Below are 26,471 nucleotides of genomic sequence, written 5' to 3'. Positions count from 1 at the left end.
TCGGTTTACTAGCATTCTTCCAACCGACCCGACTTGGTCGGTTTACCTAGAAATGAAACCAAAACCAACACATAACTAAGTAAACCGACCTGGTCGGTTTGAATTGGTTTGGGTCGATTTTGTGAATCATTCTCTCGGTGTGAACGGTAAAGGATTCAAGTCTAAGAAAGCAAAGGCTGGATGCCTGGAAATTAAAAATGATTTGATGGATTAAAATTGATATTTTATATATCATAAATTTTATATATAATGCCTATTTCTGAAATAAAGCTGAAATATATATATCTAAGTTGTTTCGGGTTCGATTTTCACACATGAAAACCAAAACCAAACCATCGGTTTATATTTTTTGTAACCCGAAACCAACCAGTGCTGAAGAAAAACTGGCCAACTCGGGTTGGATCGGACCAGGTTGGTCGGTTTGGGTCTTGTTATGAACAGCCCTATACACAGTTTGGATGTGTTTGGGGCACCCGTTGGGCGCGCTGTGTAGGGGACCAATGTGATCTCAAGTCTCAACCAGGTGAGCTCCTAGGAAGCAGGGCCCCCTCCACCAGTTCTCCATTTATTCCCAATCCTCACTCGCCTCTACTTTTCTATATTTCCGTTGCACGAGAAGAAAACATTCATGAGACTAGGGTGACAGCAGTCACTCCCAGAGTAACCATAATAATCTCCCGATACTTGATTCTGTTATGGCGAAAGTGACGGCTTGTTATGGTACTTCTGGTCATGGAAGATGGAGCCTTCTCGACAGATTTTTTTTATACCAAGTTTAAACCCAAGTCTGCTAGTGGACAGTCGCATGGTCAACAGAACACAACCAAAAGTGAGTTTGATGCTAGGATGCATCTCTATTGTCAGCAATAGGCAATCAAATGCGTGCCTAATGAAGAAAAAACCACTATTATGTTAAAAAATATCTACGTTTGTATGGAATCCTGAAACTTGGTACAACATTTAAGGTAGATAATTACCAAAGCTTTATCATGGTTTTACAGGTTCTTAGTCAAATGTTCAGGGAGCATCTCCCTAATCAACCTGTTTATACCAAGTATATGACATGACCAAAGGTCCCCAATTTCACCGTCAGTAAAGAGTGGACAAATTCCCACATTCTAACAAAAATAAAGAAAAAAAAAAACAAAAGAAATACCAGTAATTGAAGATCGGGATCCTCCCCCTCTTTGAAAAAAGGAAAGGGAAAATCAAAGCACAAAAGAGTACATGACATGAAAGGAAAATGGAAGGCCTTCTGCTATGAACCCTGTACATTTTCCCTTACCCCACACCCACTTTGGAGTACCAACAAAGAGCACCAAAATTAAGCTCCCCAGAAGAAAACTTCTAGTCAGACTCCCCGAAAGAGTTTTCAACATAATACACATAAAGGTCTACAGTTCACCAAATGAAAACAGGTGGGAAAGGGACACTAAAAATGGTAAGAGAAAGGGAAGTTCAGGAAAAAAAAACACAAATGGGGGAAAGAGAAGCTGAAGAAACTTGATCCTACGCCATGTGCTCAACCTTTGATGCTGTCACATTCCATTTTTCAGGCAGACCCACAACAAGCATTCAAGGATCGACAAACAGAGAATCCAATAACCCAACTACAACATTGTTCCTAGGACTACTTATTTACTAACCCGGAACTGATTCAGAATTCATTTGACCTCCACTGCCATTGCCATGGGTATTATATCCAGTAACAGGCATGGAGCGCTGTGCAAAGTCCAGCAATATCTTCCGCTGATGCTCATTGGTGTGTGGAATACTTGCACGTAGCAGCTCAATTGGCATCTCTCTGCTTATAGCTCTTGCTGCCTCTGACCCAATAGATGCTGTATTTGGCGGGGCTTGCATGAGCAATGATTGCACAATACTGTCATACTTGCTTAAACAATACTTTGTGAGTAGGGTAAAGAAAGCATCAAAAGATGCCTGCCAAAGGGCCCGGTTCTGCATGTTGTAGTTGCTGGCAGCCTGAGGATTTGTCAATAGTTCAGTTGCCCTGTCAAGGACAGATTTTAAGAGGACAGATGCGCCATCTCCAGCAGAGCTTCCAAGTGGCCGCAGTGGAGGCTGCTCTGAAGAGCAAACCACGGCAGCAAGACAAGCACTAAGTGCACTGAGATCCATATCACATAAACATGCAGAAACAGTGTTGGCAAGATTTATTGTTGTTTCAGCAGCACTAGTGTCAGAGGGAAGGCCACCAAACAAAAACCTCAGGTGACGAAAAATTGCCATGCAGACAATACGTGTAAGTTCGCCACCAGGATAGAGGAGCTGTAAGTACCTTGAGAGGAGCTTCCGACCCTTGGGAAGAGAGACCAGCCGTAGGAACACCAGGTCATCCTTGGGGGCCAGTCCTACTGTGCGCCCACCTTTTCCAAGTGGATCAACTAGCTGAAGTGATGCTGCAAGTCCCTCTAATAGGACTTGACGACGACGTCTCAGCTGCATCCCACCATCTTGGGACTGACTAAATTGTAAGAGCCTGTCAATGTCATCCACATCAAGAAGAAGACAGAGGCCATCTTCTATAGTAATCCGTGCTGCAAGCATTGGCTCTTGTTCAAGAGGCTTCTCAGAAACATTTTGCTCAATGCTACCATCAGCAGAAGCAGATGGAGGTTCAACTTCAAGGAGAGGACGAGGTCGGCGTATAGAAGAAAAAGGTAGTCTTCCTAAAGCATCAACCTGGAGATAGGCATGAGGCTCAGTGTTAGCACGTGCTCGGGAAGACAGGTCCCTCAGGTGAGTCGGGCAGAAATGGTGTTTCAACCTTGACCCTGCAGACTTCTTTGCAAGACAAGCCTGATGGTAATAATCATCTATATAAGGATCACTACTGTGTGTTGCAGCATGCTGCATTCTAAGAATAGTTTCTATCTCTTCAGCAGTCATGTACTTGGATCTGATCTGCGGCCACCCATTTTCGCTCTTTTGGCTACTTGTATCAGAACCTTGTTGAGAAAAACGCAGGTTATGTCTACCCCTTTGTGTTGATTTTGTCCTCTGGTCTCTTAATTCAGCCATCCCCAGCATTGATTCATACTTACTTATTACATGTGGTGGTGGAGAAGAATGGCTACCAAATAATTGGGACTGAAGAGATGAAAAATGGGCAAGAGATGGTTGAACTGGATGATGCAGTCTCTGATGTTGCTGCTTCTGCTGAGACATCAACTGCTGGGGGACTAACCCACTTGAATGAGGCAATTGCTGTTGTAACAAGTTGTTCAAAAGATTGGAATGATCTCCAGGAAATAGGTTGGCCTGGTTCCCCCAGTGGCCCTGTGGCCTATTATTCATGGAGAGGCTTTGGGAGGCAAATTGTGGTAGGTTTCCACCATAATGTAACCCATGAGGTAGGCTCTGCAAAGGAAGCTGAGAATTAGAGAACAGAGGCATGTTTGGTGAAGAGAAGGGTAACTGAGGTCCACCAAGAGATGGCATGTTGGGGTGGTGAGAATGCTGATTTGGTGATGCCTGAGATCGACCACCAGGAGGAGGGTAAGAAGTAAAAGATGACTTCGGTATTAAAACAGGTTCACTAAAGTGCTGCTGCTGTTGTGGCTGCTGAGGATATGAAGATGTTCTGTACAATGGTTTTGAGTCTCCAAGATGAGCAGAAGAAGAATGTGGCTGTGATGACCATCTTTTACCTTCCTGAACATTTTCTGTTTCAAAAATATGCGTATCTAACCAGTTAGGAAAATCTGAATCTTGTGCCCAGTCTGTAGCTGATGAACCTGGAAATACAAAAAAAAAAAAAAAACTTTATAATAAATATGGTAAAACAACAAATGATGGTTAACTTTTAGCAATTATTATTGCAATTGACCAATATGAACTTCCAATGAAATTACTCCAGAAAATGAAAATATATCCATCGACTAATATGACTTCTCATAGCCTCAATATATGAAAGAAAGTGGACTGAGGTGGTTTGGTCACATGCATAGAAGACCAGCACCCATCGGAAATAATCTGTTACAAGTTGAATGGGCTATAAAAGCAAGGGGCAGACCAAAAAGGACTTCAGCGGAAGCAGTAAGAAATAATTTTAAGTGCCAATAATTTGATGATAGATATGTCGCAGAATAGAATGGAATGGAAAAACAGGATTTGTGTAGCTAACCCCATATGTAGTTGGACATGGCTTACGTGATGACTACTACAACGATGATGATGATTTTTTTTTATCAGTAACGATGATGATGAAATTCACCTAGAACTTTTTCTTTTTTTCTCTTCTAACAGAAAGGGTTTTTTTTGTCATTAAATTTTCTGTTTGTATTACAGATTCTACAAGAGTCGATGTTCAAGCCTATTTTTTATAAGAAAAAGTTTATCCAATTTAAAAGAAAATAAAAAGTACAGTGAGGTTACAGTAATTTTCCCTTAAAAGAATTAACAAAACCAAGTGGCCCTCACTCCAAGTCAAGAGCATCAGCAATCAAAAACTCTCGAATATATCAGACCTGCTCATAAATCTGGCAGGCATTAACTCCATTGGGAAGGTACACCAAACTGTGTAAGTGACTAAGTGTTGCAGAAACCTCTGTAGCTTTTTAACAGGACGCACATTCTAAAAAATGCCCCGGTACCCCAGCAATTACCTGGCTGCCCATCCAAACAGTAATATAGCCAAGAGCAAACTACCCAGAAGTTCTCCCACTGATAATGTAAATAACCAACCTTTTTTGACAGCAAGGAAAAAGAAATCTTATTAAACAAACAATAATTACAACTAGTTTTAACTGACACCTAACTCAACCAATAGGAAATAACTTCAGAAGCATTACAGAACATGACAAAATACATCCCTTTTACAATGTCACCAAGGGAATTATATAGCACCCACTTCAAGGGATGACAATAAACCTGACCCAAAAGATTCCATATTCATTTCGTTAAATTCCAGAGGTGACAATAGCCCCCCCCTCCCCCGTAACCAGTACCCAATATCTGCAACAACTCACTTAATTTCTCTGATTTGTACAGTTATTTGGGTAATAAATAAAAAAGAAAATTTTATTAATAGTTATAAAAGGGTACAACCAAGATGTGATAAAAAATCACCAGACAACAGAAAGGATAAAACCCAAAAGATACGACAAATTCATCTCACATAGCCAATTCTAGAAATAACCAAAATTCACTCTCCAAGTCTTCTTTTGAAATTCCTTCAAATTCTGGAAGAACCAAAACGCACTCCATGAATCTATTTCCAACCGGGAAAACGATTTGCTCCCTGCAATTTGATTTATCTTCGAAGATACTTCTGTTTCTTTCCTTCCAAATTAGCCAACAGATAGCAACCCAACAAATACTTTGAGAAGCAAACCATAGGTGCATCACATTCTTCTCCTTAGCTAAAAACAGGTAATACCTTCCTCCATCTTCATTCTCCTACCTTTGATATGATCCTGCGTAAGAATGCAAGTCAGAGCCACTAGCAAAGTAAAAGCCTCCACTCTTGGTGGATGAGGATATTTCCACCAATTTCTAGTTTCTGCTTTTATCTTCAAATAACTCTATTTCTCTCCAAATGCCCCAGCAGATTGTAGAAGAAATTGAACTCCATATTCTAGAAAATTTCTCTTCTTACTATTATCACTTTAACAGAAAGACCACCTTGAGAAGATCTCTTGTGGCTCAGCTGCATAACACCAAGATCTTCCCATCAATCCATATGAATGTGCAACATAGCAGCCACTGAATGGCTGTATGTTTCCAACCTACAGTCAGACCAGCCAGAATTCCAGGTCCATTTCACCACTGAACCACTTGCCTACAAAAAAAAAAAAAAAACTGTTGACTTGGCCTACAACCTGGTGACCCGCCCAGTTGAACCATTAAACCATTTGATGTTATCAGAGGGTCACGAGTTACATATTAATTCTCTTATTTTTGTTTAATTAATATGATGAATATTAGAGATATACCCTATTTTTTCTATGGTTTTATATTTTGTCTATATTTTATACTTTAATAATTTATGTTAATTAGGGTTGACTGATTTGACCTGGATGGTTGAACTACGAACAACCCACCTTGATGGCTTTCAGACAGGAAGAGAAGGCAATGGAAGAAATAGAGTTCATGCAGCCAACAATCTGGAGATGATTTCTTAGGGCTGAGGCAAAAGAAGTACTCTTTCAAGAGGCACATAGGGGAAAATCATGTTGAAAATCAGGGAAATGAGAAAATCCATGGTAATGCTAGTAGGGCTTGATGTGATCGAGTGGCTCTAAGTGTTTGCGGAGGGTGTACTTCAATCAGGTAAAGAAACAGAGTGGAAGAGATCTAAAGAAGAAAAAGAATGAAGGTACCCTGTTGAAAGAAGATGGAACAAAAAAGGTAGATTATTGGTTCTGTTTGACTATTCTGGGGAAGGGAAGAAGCAGTCGATCTGCATTCCCAAAGAAAGATATGGCTCGCGTTCGAGGGAGAGCAAAATGTGTTACAGGACTTCTTGAAAGTGATAAAGGAAAGGAATGAGATAAAACGGGGTATTGATGGGAGAAACAGGAAAACTCTGTCCTAAGAAGGAAGTGTGGGAAAAGAAATTGATGGTTGAAGTAGAAAAGAAACAAGAAAATTGGAGGCTACTAGCATCTGATTTAATTAAAAATCTGAGGATAAAGGGTCAAGTACTGTTCAGCATTCACCCCTTTTGAAGACTATAAAGCAGTGTTAGACTTGATGGAAGATGAGTGATGTTAGTGCACTAAACTTTCAGTTGAAGACTGGAGTACGGTGATGAGATGGTCCCCTAGCACAAAACCAAAAGATTTTTCGGTGGAGACTGGTACAACCATTCGGATTGCTGGGCTACCTTTCCATTTGTGGAAGTTGGAGGTCTTTCAATCGATTGCCTCCTTATGCAAGACAAGACTTGAAGGTGTGTTATTAAGATCTCTAATTAGTGGCCATGAGATCAAAGAAAAAACTACATCAGAAAGAACTCGTACCACCAGGGATCAAGACTTGAAGGTGTGTTATTAGATCTCAGATCTGTGGCCATGAGATCAAATAAAAAACTACTGCAGAAAGAGATCTTACCACCAGAGATCAAGACTTGAAGGTGCATTATTAGACTTGAAGGTGTGTTATTAGACTTCTAATGGGGCCTATATCCAATAAGTGGCCATGAGAACCAAGGTGTATTATTAGATTCACTATTTCAGAAAAGCTTTTACTTATTTCAGGTGGGCTGGCTATAGACGAGAAATCACATGTTATGTTAACTGACCATGTGATTAAAGAAGAAGCTAAAAACACAAGGGACACTAATCTACGTCCAAGATTAAAGTATCAGTATCAGGTATCTTATTGGACAACTTGGATACGGATACGCATTGGAAACGCATGGATACAGATGAAAAATATGGAAACACTTGGATATGCTAGGGAAACACATACGAATTCCATAAATATGTTAACAATATTATATTTAAGGTCAAATAACCACAAATAATGTATAAATACATTGAAAATGTGTACTTTAATAGTGTATATGAAAAATATATTACAATTAATATAATAGGATGCATGGATACCATATAATTTTATTGATAATGTATCAACCAAGAGCCCAAGATGCAAAAATATGCTCCTATTATGTATTATTATTATATCAATTATTTTCCACTTTACAACTTTTACTTTTTAAAATTAACAAAGAATTCAACTAACTTAAAAAATATCAAATCTATTAAAATTTCTAAGATACATATCAATCCAAGGTCATGTTTTCTAACTATTAAAATGATTATTCCATTATTAATACTTTTATTTCTATAATTTTTCTAAAATTAAATATCCTTTTCATTTGAATGTAGATTATTAGATTTGATAGGTTCAATTTAATGTTATATTCTTAATTTGTAAACAATTTTTTATTTTCGTAATTCATAAATATGGTGTCATTTAATATAAATTAAAACATTAATCAATAAATGTAATATATATAAATTTTAAAATACATATCAGGTGCAAGTTACTAAATTTCAAGTACAATAATAATTATTCTATAATATTTGTATAAATTTCTTGAGATTCAAATAATCTTTTGATATAAATGTGGATTTGATATATTGTTTAATTCTATTATTTTATAAAATACTACTTTTGAATATTATTTATATCAAATCTATTAAAATTTCAAATACACATCATAACAAAGTTCATAATTTTTAGTTACTGAAATTATTATTCCATTATTAACACTTTTGTTTCTATACTTCTTGTAAAATTAAAAATCTTTTTTAATATTAATGTAGATTAGTATATTTGATAAATTCAATTTAATATTACATTTTTTAATATATTTCTATAAATTTATTTAGATTAAAATAATCATTTGATATAAATGTGGATTTGATATATTATTTATTCCATTATTTTATAAAATACTAATTTTGAATATTGTTTTTTATTTTTAGTTGGAGTTGTTAAACATAAATATATATTATTTATTTGAATAGCATTTAGACAATAAAGTTAATAAAAGTACTTTTATTTTACTTATTAACATAAAAAAGTTAAATAGCCTGGTGGTTTAAGCACTAGGGCATTAAGCTTTGTTATGCCGGTTGGCATGGATTCAAATCACTTCATTATTTTTTAGTAGAAAAGCATGGGCCATGTGCATCGCACATGGCATATCGTATTATATCAGTCTGTATCAACATGTATCGGTCAACGCACTGATACACACCGGTATCAGCTTGATACACATGACTTGCAAGAGACACCTCCAGTATTAATGTATCACATGTTGGAAACTAATGATACCAATATGTTGGATATCACGGCCTGATACAAATGACCTGATCTACTTTTCAAAGAAAACCCGTTTGACTGAAACTACTGCAAAATGACTCGCCTAGAGACTGAGGTTGGTATCCTACTCAACCAGCCCTGATCACCCAAATCTGAAGTACAGCATAAACAAAAAGGAATAAGATGAGTTGGATTCAAATTGGGTAAGCTGTGAAGAGGAAAAAACTGATGAGTAAACATTTGGGGAGTCTAGCATTGACAGTATTGAGTGACCTGGTCAAAGACTCATGGTGGAAGTGGACTTGGGAACAAGATTACTCTTTGAAGCTTCTTCACCAGCCTCAACTAAGAATTCCCCAGTAACACACTACTAACGTTATCTAGACTCCAGAGTACAAGAGATGGTGCCATAACATAAGTTCGTGATAAAATATTGTATAGATTTGTTGAGTAACAATGCTACTACCTGCCTAATGACATGATAACCACTTTGAGCCAGCTCAAAAGTTCTTCTCAAAAATGAAATTAAATCTTAGTTTTTCTATGTGTAATAGATTATTTGGTTCATCTATTAGAAAGTTTAAATTTTATATGAATTTTAATTTTGCTTGAACACATTGAATCATGCATCTTTGTTTCTTGAAGTTTGTAGGACAACCACACAGTACTATTTTGTTTATAAACTTTGGCTTTAATCATTCCACAAAATATCATTATAGATTGTTTCATATTTCACAACGTTTCCACCATGTCCATTACTTTTACAATATTTTCATCAACACCAACATTTTAAACCTTGGTCTGGAGTACAATTACCAATAGCTAAAATCTAGGTCATTTGAAGCAAGAGAAATTCCCCAATCTTTGAGCACTGCTCTATTCCCAAAAAAGACGACTTTCAGCAAGGCAGTGGATTAGGTCCACCTTTTTTATAGATGATTAGGTCCACCTTTGTCTATTACAGAAGTAGCAAAACTTATACTCAAGGTTTAAAAGGCTAAGGCAGAGACAATGTGGTTTGGTATTGGAGAGGAAAGCATAAACCTCAGGGCGGTTTGAGGCTTAAGCCTCAAAGTAAAAAGATAAAAATTATGAATACAGATCAAAAACAACAAAGGCATTAAAGAAAAGTATGAAATTGAGGTTTAATGTAATTTTGTGTGACTTATCTAGTATATGAATGGTCTAATGACACCAATAGGTTAGCTTACAGTTTATTCTAATACAATCAAATTTATTTTTTCCAGAACATGCATTCATCACATTTTGCCTATCCTCTTGTAAATCGACCATAGCAACTATTTCTGCCATACATTTATAAGCATATCAAACTGGTACATACTAATCAGTAAGGTTTGCTTCTGCTGCAACTCTTAATTTTTTCATCAAGTGTTAGTTCTTATACTTTGAAACCTAACAAAGCAAAGAAGAATTGGCTACTGACTCAAAGTAATCAGGTAGCTGATCATGTAATTTGGCCTACCGAAACATACTAAATCCTGACCAATTAATAATTCCCAAAAAACCATTGTAAAACTAAAAAGAAAAAAAGGAAATATATATACACCAGAAGCTAAGAATCAAAGGAAAAGGCTAATATTTGTGAATACAAGTTAAGGACAAACTTGCATTAGAATACCCAGAAAAGTAATTTGTTATCTATCCAAAATAGTAATTTATTTTATTTACCAAAAAAATTAAAGAATAGGACATTAATTTGAGTACATCCCATTATTTGTTAACCTACTAATAACACCCTCTCGTTTCATATACCAATTGGACTTTTTCACTATTGGTATTGTTCGCATTAATAAATTTGGGTGTACTATGTTTACTACAGAGTACATACAACAGCAACCACCGGTCAGTCAAGAAGATCAAAATACAGAGGTATCTAACCGTCAATTTTATAATCAATCTTTTAAGGCCTAAAAAATCTTCATATAACATACAATTGATCTCGAAACATTAGAACTTAAAAGTAATTGTCTGGGCTTTGAAGCTTAACTTGGTAGCCTTAAAATCTACACCGAGGACTAGTCGGTGGGTGGATTTCCAACAAATAGAGCATGAAAAATGACAGCCTGAAGAAGAAAATGAAATTGGTCTAGTGGGTAGACTTCCAATAAACAGAGCATTATTCAATCTTCTTCAGTGATTCAAAAAGGTTTGCTCTGACAATATCACTCTTTCAGTCACGGTCTCTCTCTCCCTTCCAATTATAGCCCCACAAAATACCTATAAAAAATTATAGCTCCATAAAAATTCCCTAATTTCATTTTATGCATTAGTTTTACATTTTTGACTATTTATCAATTATTAATTCCCCTTCCTTTTTGAGAGGCAATTGGTTGAGGCACACACCTCGTGAGTTACAAGGGCTTAAGCCCCACAGATGAAGACTGAGCCACTATTACGGCAAGGCTTCTTCTGGCCAGTGGCCACCTCACCTCTTTAGCCTTTTAAAACTATGCTTATATTTTGCTTTTGACACTCTTCTTGTGAAAAGAACCACTTTTGTTTTTGCTTTATGGGGTTTCTCTGGTTCTTGTGTAGCTTCTATTGTACAACGTACATAGGCTATGCTAATAATTACTAATACTATTTACTGTTATCGATACAACTTCAACTTACTCAAAATAAGGTTTACAAGTAGCTTCCCTACACAAGCTATTTCTGACACATGTAGGGATCTTATGGCTGATCCAGAATATTCAGATAGAGAACCAATTTCATTAGCATGTTCAAACCCAGGACCCTCTGGAATAGGAGGGGCCTGAGAGATAAGGACTTTAACATCTTAGCTCTAATAAGGCTGAACTGTTAGCAGCCCTACAAGGTATTCAAATTGCACATCAACTTGGGGTGGAAAATTTAATACTTGAAGGAGATTCTAAAGTTGTTTGGGGTGGCTGGCAGGTTCAGACTCAGTGGTTTGGTGATACAGGGATCTTCTAAAGAAAGCTAAGTGGCTAACTAGAAACATGAATATTAGTAGCCTACACCGGGTGGGAAGATCGGCAGATGCGTTGCCAAATTGTCTTGCCAAACAAGGGATTAATAGGGAAAGCTTATACGGGGGCTGCTTTGTAATCCTTTCGCTACTGTTTTTTTTCTGTAATTTTCTTTTAAGGAGAGGTTGCACCCCACGCCTCTCCTTGGAATGCCTGAAATAGCTTTCATTTCTTCATTAATAAAATTACAATTCAATTGTCAAAAAATGGCTTCTATAATTTGTTATAGTAAGAGCAAATGCCATGCATGTATGCAAGCAATGGTAAGATGAAATGATATTTAGACTTCGAAAATATTTGGACAACCACCATTTGCAAACATTATATGATACTATTAAAACATTCTGTTTAACTTTTATGGCCTGGATGCGAAGCCAATGCAAGTATTGGCATTATATAAAAGAATATTAACAGTTTTACATTATAATTTTTAAAACAATAAAAAAGAAAACCGGCAAGGTCTTTTAGAAAAATATAAATACATACAAATATAAATTTGCTAACCCATGTTAGAAGCCTACTCTGCACACAACATAGGGTTCTCAATGCAGGTAGATGTAACTCATTTTTATCATGGGTTAGCAAATTATCAAATCTCATTGTTTCTTCTGTATTATGTTTGAATAGGACTGGAATTTTACTTATCCTTTGGATTAGCATTTTGTACACCTGAGAAAATATACTGAACAGGCATTTCAATCTTTCTTCAACATTAATACCAATAATTACATATCAATTTGCCAACCCATGTTAGCAGCCTACTCTGCACAACATAGGGTTCTCAATGCAGGTAGATGTAACTCATATTTTTATCATGGGTTATCAAATTTATCAAATTTAATTGTTTCTTTTGTATTATGTTTGAATTGGACTGTAATTTTTCTTATCCTTTTGATTAGCATTTTGTACACCTAAGAAAATATACTGAACTTGGGTACTTAATAGAAGATATTGCTTTCAATCTTTCAACTGTTCAACATTAATACCAATAATTCTAAGGCAAAAAAAAGGAGATTCTAAACAGCTATTGGAAATTAGATAAAGCACTCTTACTCACTTTCCCTAGAGAAAGATCCCTTTTCACCAATAACTCCAGCAGTTCTGGGTTCACTAACAGCACTATTTAACTGTAAGACAACCAAAAAATGGAAAGACAAAGTTCAATTTCCTATTTGAAAGCAGTGCAAGGGGCAAGTTGAGGAACATCTCGCAATTCTTACACAATTAATAGGATTGAAAAGCATTTTAGTTGTGCCTCATCAATTTCTTAGATAAAATACTATTTTTTTTGTTCTCTTAGATAAAACACTATTAAGGAATACAAAAAAGTTCCTTGTATTCAAAATATCAAGTACTGGGGGCACAATTTGTACTCTATAGGGATATATCATTTACAATAAATTACTTGCTTTAGTGGAATTTTGCATGGATATATCATTGACAAAAAGCATGTTCCTTTGCCACTCAATAAGCATACTATGATATTCATAATATTTCAGATCACTATTTCTAGCAACAATAGAGGAATCCCTGAAAAATCAGCATGCAAATTTTCTTCCTACTGCAAAATAAGTGTCTTGCTACATAATAAACCATTTTTTTAATTTTGGAAAGAGAGTATTAGGAATTGTTTTAGAAATAAGATTGAGGAGGGTTTTATAACACTGTTCTTACCCTTCTACAAATCCACTTCTAACCACCTTCTTCCCAACTGCTTAAGTTTTTAGGTAGAGAAGCCACAGTATCAGCTTGAAAATTTATCAGGCTTTTTTATCTTAATATTGCAGTATATTGCTGAATTGCTAGAACTTCAGTTAATGGTTCATAAAGATCAAAGCAAGGTCTTTAACCACCCAACCTGGCAAATCATGTCAGTCTCACTGATCCCACAAATTCATAATTCACTTCACTAACTCTTAGTTGATAAATTTTAGGAGTTAAGTAAGAATGTCTTTGATAGGCTTCAGTGAACTTTTGATGTTGTTAGACTACATATATGACATCAATCCACATAAGCATTTTCTTGAGTTGTTACTAAACTCAAGATACCCAATCCGGCCACCTCATTCTTGTTTATCTTTGACAACATTCTTGTTTATCTTTCGATTTGTTTAAAGACTTTACAGCAGCTGATTTGTTCAGTAATTGGAAGGAAATTGCAATTACTATCTCACCATCTTTCTAAAACTAGGTTCCCAAACAATAATGTCAGCACACTCTTCAATCTCACCATCTTCCATATTTATCCCAGCTATGCAACTCTTATCGAAGTTAACTTTGAGATTTCATGTTCTCTCAAAAAGTTGCACCAACAATTCTAGGTTCTTAATCCAATCCAGCTCACCTCAATCACAGAACAAAATGGTATCATCTGCAAATTGTAAATTGTAAATGAGTAACTGACACATTATCTCTCCCCATTCTCCATCCTCAAATAGAAAGACACCTTGAATCAGCTTTTAAGACAAGTCTACTTAAAACATCTAAAACTACCGTGAGTAGTGATAAGTCCTTAAACATCCCCAAATCCATTTGCATCATCTCTCTCCAAACCCATATTGCCCTAACACCTCAATCAAAAACTGCCTACCAACCAAATCATAGGCTTTCTTCAAATCCAACATGCAGACTATACCTTTTTTTCCTTTGAGCTTTTCATTTCTTCCACACACTCATTGGCAATCAGTATTTGAACAATAATTTGTTTATCTTGCAAAAAGACGCCTTGCTATGCCAAAACTAAGGAGGGAAATACTCGTCAAATTCTTAAAGACAATACCTTATCAATTATATTGTAAAGGTTGTTCACTAGGCTTATTGGTTTGAAGTCCTTAGGATAATTGACTCCAACTTTTTTTAGGAATCAATGAAATAAAAGTAGCATTCAAACCTGGATTAAAAATTCCGCTTTCAAAGAACTCCTTAAAAACCTCCAACAAATCACCCTCAATAATATCCAAATAGTCCAAATAAAAGGCCATGGTCAAACCATCTAGCCCTAGTGCCAAGCTAACCCAAGCCTTCAATCCCAAAACTTTCACCTAGAAGCCTTCTAAAGATTGATTTAAAATGTTCCACAAAGACCCTAGAAATCACCCTCGGTTAGGTAATCACCTCACCATCGACTTCCAAATTGAACTCCAGGTTCTTCCTTCTTCCACAATTAGCCAATGAATGAAAGTATTTTGTGTTCCTATCACCTTCTTTAACCCTCTTAGTCACGACTTTTGCCTTCAACTAATCTCTTCCTTGATCATAATGCCTTTTGACTACTTTTTCAACAAGCACCTTAATTCTTATCTCCCTCCTCAAAGATACATGAGGATTATTTCTCATCCAAACCTTTAATTTGGTCAAAGACCTTTTATTTTCTTTCTTCTGAAACATTTTGTATTCCACTCCTTGATGTTACTCTTCACAAATTGTAAATTCTCGTGGACCAACATTGTTTTCAATCTCACCATTGACCTACCATCTTTGACGTTCTTAACAAAGCCACGGTGGTTGTGCCACATGTTTTCAAACCTGAAAGGCACAGAACCTAATCCTCTCAACTCTTCTTTAAAAAGAGTCATTTGTCAATGATCAAAAGTTGCCCCTAATAGAGTCCCAGATACTAAAACACCCTAACATTCTTCCCAATCCATCGAAAAAAGAAATCTATCGAGCCTCAAGCAAATTGGATTGAGTTGGAGGTTGGACCAAGTTACATTATGACAGAGGAGCACATCTTTCAACTCAAAATTATTAAAAAATCATTGAATTTCCTTGTTAGTTGTTATCCTTGGCCTACGGTTCTATTCTTTGTGAATCTAATCACATTAAAATCACCCCCAATACACCAAGACCCCCTCCATAACCCTCTAATGGCACTTAGTTCTTCCCACATCTCATTTCTTTACCAAAAATCATTTAGCACGTGAACATTAGCCATCACCCATTCAAGGCTATCCACTCATATGAATTTAATAGAGACCATGAAATTTCCAAAACTTCATCCCTCCATAATACAATCATATATCCCAAGGATCCCCAAGAAGGAGCCAAAGCTCAATAGATACTCCTCCATAAATTCCATGCCCATCTATTGTCAAATTCCATCAATTTGGGTTCTTGTAACATGACTAAATCAGGCTTTTCCCCCTCTTCTCCTTTACCTTCTTGCACTGAACACCTTATCCCCCTCAACATTTAATCTCAATTTTTTTGCTTCGCTTAACTTCCTTTTTTCTTGTTTTGCACCTTCATCCAACTTGTCGATATAAATTTTCAAATCATTTGGATCCTTGATTTTACTGCCTAACTTCCCTACAGAGTCCCCTATAGTATCTACAACTTCCACACCTATTCTAATCGGTTCCAACTTGCTAGTCTTTTCTCGTTCAGTTGACAATAGTACTTAGCCATTACAAGGGTTGGTTCAATGGAAATAGCTTATCACTCTTTGTCGTCTTTTCCTATTCAGTTGAACATGTGTTGCCTACCACTAGAATTGTCTTTAAAAAGAGTGAAGTTACCATGACCTTTACCATCTCATGATCATATCCCAACCTCTTTTGCTCATCCACAATCAAAGTACCTTTGCTTACTCGTTGGTCCTCACTATCTACCTCCTCGAAACCCCCATGTATGTGTGTAGCTTTGGCTCTAGGGCTCCCCTCATCAAGTTAGCAATTTCACCCTTTGTCATTGTCCTCCACACAATTCTCTCAGATCCGCTTTCCATGACTTTGCCTAGCTTATCAAGAGTCGACTCAACCCAACTCATTTCTCCTTCAAACAAGATTTGTGTATTTAAATCTGCTATACCCTTCCTATAAGTGAACCTTCCTCTGAATCAACTTCAATTGTAGCAACTTACCCAACCAACCTTCATCTATGACCTCCGAGTCCTCTTAGTCCATGAGTACGAAGGATTTGGTTGGTCCTTCACTAGATCACTTGAAGACAGCCCTGGATGCCAACGAAGAGAAGGGGAAAGTACCAAATGTTTTGAGTTGCTTCTATCATCTTTGTTTAGAGTCCACTTGGAAGAAGATAGATGCTTATTGTAGTCTATCAAAGATTTTTCTTTTAGGCACAACACATGGCTCTTTTAAAGAATCACATGACACCAACCCATTTGAGTCGTGAGTTTTACCCTATTGAACCATCCTTTGACCAATTTGGTTCACCATTTTTAAACTTCCACTAACATTCAAATTCTTTTGACCATTTTTTTGCACTAACCCACCCTTGCCCTATCATCCAGAGACTTGGCCCATGTCACACACTATTGCTTTCACATACATCTTAATCTAGGTTGTTGGATCACCTAGTATTGAATGAGGTTTGTTTATAAAGTTGGGACCCTGACCCAAACCTTTTCCCCTTCCTATCTTTTGCTCTTTCTTTTCTATGTAAGTTTTACCTTCTCTATGCCTTCCCTCTTGTAACATGCCACATAATCTTCCTACATCCATGTCATCATCTTCTTCTCCACCAAGCTCTCCCTCCTTCCACCACCAAGCTTCAATGGAAGAGGCAATCCAGAATGTGTAGATTGCTCCCTCAACGTCCATTTCAATCATATGCGGAACCAACTCAGATTTTGCATCAGCTATCTCTAATCTGGCTGCATGTATGTCAGATAAAGGTCTGTAGCTCCCCTCCACAATGATTTCTGATTCTTGCAAAAAGCTCCTCTGTCCAGAGGAACGACAGCCCCAAAACCTTCAAAGAGATAGACACTACCAGTTCCGCTTCCTTTGCATTAGTGGAAATAGCCCATCTATGGATTGTTACCAGTCCCTGATTTGTCACCCCTAGTGTCACAGAAAACTCTGGCATCGATTGTGAGATGACTATCACCACCATTTTTTCTTCGAAGGGAATAACCTCTTTCTTGCATACAACCTTCAGTACCTCTTCAATTTCTTTGCCTAACAATCTCCAGTCTTCTATTTTTCTTTTTGCCAACAGCACTAATCTCTTTTTCCATTCTTCATTGGGAACATTAGCTCATATTTCTGGCATCTCCACCTCAGTAGCAAGTAGGCCTACCTCCCCAAGATTACTTTTGCTATGATTCTTCTCAATTGGATCACTGAACTGCAATTCAACATCAGACTTTCCCCATCCCTTCTCCTTTGCTTTCATTTGAGTTCCACTTTTACTATTCAGATACTCTCATATCGCCGTTACTACCTGCATCCATCATATGCACCTTTTCCTTCTGGAAAGCATGTAATCTGCCTTTCCCATTCTATTTCCCCACATAATACGTCCTTCTTTCAGCATGACAATGCTTCCAATCTTGTTTTGGTCCTGCTGTTTTAGCTCCCTCTATTGTACTCTGAACCACAATATGGCTTTTCTCAGTTTTACAATCTTCAACGCATCCTGGTCCACACTTCTTCAAGGATGAACGTCTTTGCCTCCATCTTCAGGACCTTTCTCCATCTCCTTATTGGTGTGAATCCTTTCTCCATCTACTTCCTGGTAAAACAATAGTTTTCCTATTCTTCTAGAATTTTTTTTATTTTCTTTTTTTTCCATAAGAAAAATACAGGAGCAAGAGCTTTCATCACTCTGCTTTAAAGATTCCAAAAGATTTCAAATTTGTAATAAGCTATTAGATTGAACTAAGCATCCAACATAGCCCTTAACAATCGAACCTCAAAATCCACACACATGTAGATAAACAAGCAAGAAGCATGAAACTTACACATTGATCATCCAAAGCTAAACAAATGGAACAAGGTAGTCACAGTCAAGGAATTCATCATTGCAGTATGTAAAAGTCTAAACTCCTACTTATGAGGAAAAAATGTCACAATTTGAGTCCACGGTCTAGAAGACCCGGACCCATACTACAATAAATGGTCACCCTACCCAAACCCAAACTCAAGAGATTGCTAGTAGGTTTGTGGCTCATTTCAAATCAACTTCCAGAAACCTTTGGAGAATCAGATAAGAGTGGATGAGGATTTGAAAGAATGGTAGGATCCATCTAATGGACGCCATAAAGGTTGCGGAATGGGTGGGCGAATTTCAAAAATTTCCTACCTTCTCCCAACTGGGAATCATATTCCCTAAATTTAGAATACAATATTCAAGGATCCTACTTGAACCATAATCAAACCAGATCTGTACCAAAAGATAAATGGGAGGAATATACCTGATCCGGAGAAGCAGTATCTCCCAAAGTTGGTGTTCACGCCCAAAGAATGCTCCAAGATCCGTTCCTGCTGAAGATGACACAGCTGTGAATGGAACAGAACCAGCAGGGTGCGTCCTACACACTGGATCCTTCACAAGAATCCTCTGGAAGTACTAAACACTGAATCCTTTTCAGTCTTTCTTGCAAGACTGATGTCAAGAACAGATTTCTTGACTTTCTTTTCTGCAAAGATCTAATCTTGCAATGGCAGATGGCGGCGGCAGGAGGAGATCTCCAAAACGAAAAAGGCTGAACTGCTTTTTCTGTTTTTTTTCTGGAGAGTATCAATCAGATCTGATCTGAATTCGCAGGAGATATCCTATACCTCTTCAAAGTGGTTCAAAATCTCCTCCTTTCTTCTTGATTAAGAAACCTCCTTTTTAGGAGTTATCCCAATCCAAATCAGTATTTGGATAGGGGATAATCTTAATCCTTTCTGCAGATAGAGTTAGCTTACTCCTGATCTTATCAGGAGGTTACCAGATTCAAATCTAATTTGAATTTGGTCTCTAAGAGTGGATAAGGCTAAAGGCCTAATCCTTTTACTAACTTTAATCTCAAATTCGCCCCATGGATGGGTGATCATATCAGCTCACCTCGAAATGGGCTTTTGGCCCATTAAGTGTTCAGTGTCTAATCACTTTCCAATCTGCTGCCCAGTTGGGCTTCTTTGTATGGCGTGGGACCCAAGCATTGATCTACACACCAACCACATGGGTTCGGCCCAGCCTCTAAAACAAGGCCCAGCCGAATTCACTGAAAAACTCAATGAACCCCTTGAGTCCATCATATGGACCCTATGGGCCCAACACTTATATTAAGTGGTCCCTGGGCCAAGCCATCTTATAAAAACCCAGGGACTGTGGGCAGGTGCAAGATTAGCCCATCAGGTATTATCCTCAATGGTCTTACACTTAACCTCTCAACCCTTAATGATCAAGCACTGCCCGACAAGAGAGGACATCTCCCTCGGCTGCAAGGAACAATGCCGCACTCTCCTCTCACATGGATCCCGGGAATTAAAACCATTTGCAAACAATTCGAAACCGTACATATATATATATAAATATATTAATTTTGCAAAACAAAATTCCAACGATTGAAATCAACTGCCGGCAGTTTGGTTTCCATCAGAGAGGGTGCATTCCCAATCATTACCCTTTGTCCGACAAAGTGGCTGATTCTGTCACTATGATCACCCACTCAAATGAATTCTCAAACTGCCCCAACATACCTAGGTTTTGATCCCCGCTAAGGATCTCACTGATTGGCATATCAAAAGCAGCCTGATCCAACACCTAGTGAAATGTCATAATCGAGTCTAGGGGTCAGGTGTAACTTTCCAGTTTTGCCCATCTATCTCCAAGGTCCAGGGCAATACTGGAAATCTGGTCCGGTTCAAGGATTCAAGTAATCCCATACTGCATGTGCCTCGGGTCTTACCCTGATGGCCGAGACAGGCCATCCCAACACTTGGTGGCACACCAGTATCAGCCTTGGCAGGATAAATCTCCCCAGACTTATCCAACGGCTGTGAACATTTAAAACTAACATGAGTCTCTATAAATGTCCAGTTTTAGGATTTTACACAGAATTAAACCAAACAATATGAATCAAACATGCACTTTATTTATTTCCACTAAATAACAAAAGTACATCAAATCAGATTGAAGTTAAGGGCATACAAAACTGTCTAACAGGATTAGCCAACTTTGAATGAGTTAGGCAGGAAATGGCTAGAAAGAATGGTTGAGGAAGAGGAGATTAAACAAGCCATCTTTTCTATGGATAGAGCTAAGGCACCAAGTCTAGATGGGTTTACAATGGCATTTTATTAGGACTGATGAGGCATAATGGAAGAAGATTTAATTGGAGCCATTAGAGAATTTGAGGATAAACATATTGTGAGTCCTGGAATCAACGCCACTTTTCTAGCTCTAGTTCCTAAAAAGACCATTGCTAAACACCCCAAAGATTTTAGGCCAATCAGCTTGGTGACTAAAATTTATAAGATTTTGGCAAAAGTTCTCTCTAGGAGAATCAAAGCAATTCTTCCTTTTCTCATTAACCAAGCACAAGGAACCTTAGAAAAGGCTTATGATCTAGTGGACTGGAGTTTCTTGTTGGAGGTGTTAAGAAGGCGTGGTTTTGGGAACAAATGGTGTAATTGGATAAGTAAATGTTTAAATTCCTATCATTACTCAATCTTGGTTTAAGGACTTCTTCCCAACCAATAGAGGCCTAAGACAAGGTGACCCACTTTCTCCTTTCCTCTTTACACTTGCTGATGTACACAGTAGATTGATCTCCAAAGCAGATGAGGAGGACCTAATAAAGGGTTGGAGAATATGGAGGAGAGGCATTTCAGAAACTCACCTTCAGTTTGTTGACAATATTGTTATTTTTTGTGAAGGGAATGATTTAAGCAAAGTGGATAACCTTAAGAATTTAATAAGAGCTTTTGAACTTGCTTCCAACTTGAGGATAAACTTTGATAAAGGTTGTGTGACTGGAGTAAACATGGAGGATTGAGAGGTAGAATCCATTGGAAGGTGTTTAGGTTGCGCCACCTCTTCTTGGCTTTTGACCTACTTAGGTCTTCCCTTAGGAACCAACCCTAAAGAAAGTAGTTTATGGGCCCCCATTGTGGAGAAATCCGATAAATGCTTGGCGGCCTGGAAAAAGAATTACATCTCAATAGGGGGTAGGGTGTCTTTGATTAGGACCGAACTTGCCAACCTTCCAATGAGGATTATTTCCATTTGTTGATTTCCTATTCCTTTGCTACAGCCTTGTGGAGTTGGAGGCTTAGTTTATTTGGAGGTAGGTGATCTCTACCATCTTATGTGAATTTGCTATTTAACCCATCTACTGTTGTGTGGCACACAAGAAGAGGTAAGTTCATGTGGAAATGTATCAGGGCAGTTACCGTATGGACTCTCTGGGAGGAAAGGAATGCAAGAGTCTTATTGGAGAAGGAAAGAAGCTTGGATGAAGTGAATTAGTGAAGGACTATATTTTAACAAGAGCAATCCATTGGATGAAAACCTTGACTATAATTGTTGATTTCTCTTTTGATGACTTGTGGAGGAATTGGTCAGTAATAGCTAATACTTCTACTAGGAAGAATAAAAGTTTGTTAGAATGGAACCCGCCTCCAAAAGGTGTCATCATATTAACAGGAGCAGCCAAGGTAACCCTGAGCCTTCGGGTATAAGGGGTGTTCTAAGGAATAAGGCTAGCACCATCAATTCCTCATTCTCAGGACTAGTGGGAGTGGGGGTCTCTACAAGGACAGAAATACTAGCTGTTGTATAAGGGGTCCAAATTGCCAACCAGCTTGGGGTGGAACATCGCCTAATTGAAGGGGATTCTCAGGTGGTAACAAGGTGGCTTCTAAACCTAGATGCTGCTATTTGGGGATACAACTCCTCAAAAAAGTAAAGTGGTTAACTAGTAAGTTGAGGTTAAATGGGTAAGCAAGTCGGCTAATACTATGGCCAATTCTTTGGCCAAACAGGGGGTTTCTAAAAAGGTATTTTTGTGCTACATTGTAACTTGTTCTAGTATATTGGAAAGCTGTGCTTAATTAGCTTGGAGAGGTTGCATCTCGTGCCTCTCCTTGGGGACCTTGTACTATGTATCTTTGCTTATTAATAAATTTCATTCAATTATCAAAAAATAAATAAATGGTCTCCCTACAAGATCTAATACCTTCCATTTAAAACTAAGAAAGAATGCATTTCCAAATACCACCAATTCAACGATGTAAAGCTTATATTACAATTTTGTAATTGTTGGCCAAGAATGAAATTAAAAAATCCAACTGCCTGACAAGGAGCTTGACAGTGAGAATACAATGGGTGGGGAGATCTGCAAACTCTATGGCTGATGTCCTTGCAAAGCAAGGGGTAAACAGGGAAAGTTTATATTGGGCTCAATTGTAGATTGAATTTGTTTCCTGTTTCCTGTTTTCTGCTTTCTGTTTTCTTGTCTTTCTTCATGCTATTAGGAGAGGACACAGCTCTTGCCTCTCCATGGGAAGCCTGTAATTGCATTAATTGTTGGTAATACAAAGATTATCTCCCAAGAAATTACCGGAAAAAGAAGCAGAAATATCATATTTTATCAACATCAGCACCCAAACATCACATGGCATTCAGCATTCCAAGAATCTTTGAAGAGGAGAATACACTTTATCATTATCATCAACACCAAAGCCTTGTTACAACTATATATGGTTGGCTACATGGAACATCTCTTGGATGATGATGACAACTACAATAACAATGATGATGATTAAGTATGGTCCTCTGATCAAAGAAGAATACACTTATAATTCCTATGTGTTAAAGATCATAGATCCCTCTAAAAAAGGAATAAATTAAACCTTTAATACTATAACAGATGAATAACAAATGCAATGCACTGTTCACTCATGCCAATGATGTTTAATATTGTGTTCTTGGCAGAGGTAAAAAAACTAACCTTTGAAAAAGTGCTTGCAAGATCATCAATATCAGATAGTGATCCTACACCTTCACCCTGCAACTGCAAAACAAAAATCATTGTTCAAATGTAATTCTTAATTTTCAAGAAAAATAAAACATGCATACCTAGGCTTGGGGGTGAAAGAGGGGTTGTGCATGCCCACACACAGACAAACAATAAAAACTAGCTTGAGATTTTCTGATCAAAAAGATATACCACCAGAAGCCAAGGAAAAAACCATGGAATGCTATTCAAGGTAATGTTTGGATCAATGAAATTGAGGAACATAAATGGAATTGGTTCACACCAATTCCACAAGCTACTGATTCTGCTCTTCAATAGGAAGATTTGAAACTTATTGGATTTTAATCCTCTGATCCCGTGTTTCTTGAGGATTTTGAAATTCCCGACAAAAGAAAGTTAATTCAATTTCATGGAATCCATGACAAAATAGAATACCAACTGTAACTCCTATTCCATCAAATTGGTAGCTAACTTCAAATCTTTCACAATAGGACAGGTGAACCCCTGAATGTTACACAGTTACAGATATCAGAAGACATAGTGGTATGTTTGATTATCTTGAACAGAAACAAACTAGCTGATTATTTGATTTTGCTCCTACTTAAAATGTAAATTTGCCCTACATCTTCAACAACCTTCTATAGATATTACAAGTTTCTAATAATAGGCAAGAAGTTGCATATAATACCTAACCATACAATCCTTATCAGTCCCTTGTTGAATTTACCCAACACCCCCCAAAAGACAAATAGTTCATGCCACCCCCAACATTCATAGAGTATGGATCTTCTCCCAACAAATGGTCCCAACAGTGCTCACAACAAGCCTTTAGAGCCCACACATCAAGAACATCACCCCTGTCATTCATGGAGAGATGTTCCCAATGTGCATCTGTAGTGGCTTGTTGGGAGCAGCAGATCCAAGCTGACATCCGGAGCAGAGTGACTTCTCAGATAAATCATTTTCTTTGCATATAAAACAGTCAATCTAAATCACTTGAAAGCAATCAACAACTTTAGTTACCAAACGAATTAAATTATAAACCATTCAAGAAACTAGAGCAATACTCGATAGAAAATAAGCTCACAATACCACTAAGGTAAATTATACTCAAAATTGATATGCCATCAATAAAGAAATAAACAACTAAATTTAAAATAATTCGCTTAACATGAACAAAAAGACTAAATCTTTTGTATCACACATCTTTTATTTGATCATTAATAGCGTAGGACCAGTTGTGCTAAGATAGATTATAATATCATAACAATATTAAAAAGGAATATTGGCAAACTTGATATAAATATTAAGAACAAATCCAGAATATGCCTATCAAATGAACAAAACAAGGATATTTCTAAGGATAATCAACTAAGAGGAAAAGAAAAAAAAAATGTAACCTCTTCTCTATCAGACAGCGCATACTCATCACCATCAAACCCAATTAATGGGACATCATCATCCTCATCTTCTAATCCACCCAGTTCAACCTCCTCCATAACATCCTTACCAAAGAAAGCATATTGTGATGCATCAAAGCGTGCATCTTCTGCATGGAGGGGGAATAAGAAAGTCAGAATGTAGATTAGAGACAACATGCTTAATGTTTCACATGCCCCATCTTTAAAGCCGAGAAGCAACTTACAACTTAAAGCAATCATGCAACAAGGGCAAATGAAAAATGAAAAGAGAAAATTGTATCAATAACAAGTCCTTCCATCTAAAATCAGCAGTAATTTTAAGACCACTCAACAAAGAACAACGAGTCAAATAACAACTAAAGAAATCAAATTCGAGAACCAGGAACATCAAATAGGCGGTTTCTGCACGGCACCTCAAAATATTAAAACGTCTAATGGAGAACCCTTTCCCGTATCTAACAACTGAAACGCAATAAAGTTTGTGCAACAGACTGTAGATGATTCATTCGAGAACAATAGAATTTGACGTTCTCAAACTTTAAAATTAGAAGCAGAAAACCATCTAAAAAAACGCATTAAAACTCATGAAACCCTAACTCTCGATTGTTGTACATAACTGTTAAAACCATATACAAGGTTTGTTCGCTACTTAATTGCAACAAAAAACAATAACATTTTATAAGCTTTTAAAAAACCACAAAATCGTCCAACAATCTAGCTCCATATGAATCACAACAGTAAACACGATAATCACACCCGATCAAACAGTAAGACGATGAAAAACAGGAAAAAAGAGAAATTTGAAAAAGAAAGCACACATGAACTGAAACCAAGATCTGGAAAGCATATCAGAACCTCGAAAACAATAAACAAAGCAGATATTCAAGCTTCAGAGCAAAGATCAAACTAAAAGAAGAAAAAAAAACTGACCTGATGAACTCTCTGCCAATCCCTTGAAATCCTTCTGGTTGGGGATCTTTTGAATGCCACCCTCATCATCAAATCCATCCATTACTACTGCAGTTGTACTAAACTCTCTAGAAACCCGGAAGAAAAAAAAAAAAAAAAAGCAAAACTACACCATAATCACCAAAAAGAAACAAAAGAACGCGAAGGAGAAACCCTTGAAATTAAAATTTCTAGGGTTATCTCCTACCACTTGAAGCAGCGACGAAGATCTGTGCAGTAAACGGGGACGAAAATTCATGGGAGGAGTCCTCGCTATTAAATAGAAAACGAGGGTTTTCCCCCCGAAACTGAGGGAGAAGAAAAAGAACCCCAAACGAAAGATAACGGTTGAAGTTATTACAAGCTTTGACACAATCATGCAGCAGCCAGCGAAGGATAGAGAAGCGGTGATGCGGGCTAGTTTTGTTTTATGGCTGCTTACTTATTTTTATTATTTTTCACCGGAAAATGTTTATGGTGCTTATAGTTTCTCATTTTTATGGAATCTTAATTTACTTCTTAAAGCTTCTGTGATGTGTACGGCGCTCTTGTGTGATAGGGTCGGCATGAGTG

The 26,471-nt window shown here is 37.3% G+C and overlaps 1 protein-coding gene across 1 annotated transcript; it reads right to left on the bottom strand.

Annotated features, from left to right (window-relative positions):
- Positions 1–948: 948 nt before the first annotated feature.
- On the bottom strand, positions 949–26,471 carry LOC148846143 (protein PAT1 homolog 2-like). Its single transcript, XM_088954677.1, has 5 exons — positions 25,881–26,471; positions 24,930–25,078; positions 23,503–23,565; positions 12,871–12,940; positions 949–3,758 (listed from the first exon to the last, which is right to left on the bottom strand). The coding sequence occupies exons 1-5, from the start codon at positions 25,960–25,962 to the stop codon at positions 1,642–1,644; spliced, it is 2,481 nt and encodes an 826-aa protein (XP_088810803.1). The 5' UTR covers positions 25,963–26,471; the 3' UTR covers positions 949–1,641.

This window comes from Nelumbo lutea, chromosome 7 (assembly GCF_056320005.1).
Source record: "Nelumbo lutea isolate HS-2025 chromosome 7, American lotus-T2T, whole genome shotgun sequence".
Lineage (NCBI taxonomy): Eukaryota > Viridiplantae > Streptophyta > Magnoliopsida > Proteales > Nelumbonaceae > Nelumbo > Nelumbo lutea.
Note: the sequence above shows the minus strand (reverse complement) of the source record. Positions and strands in the feature narration are given on the sequence as shown.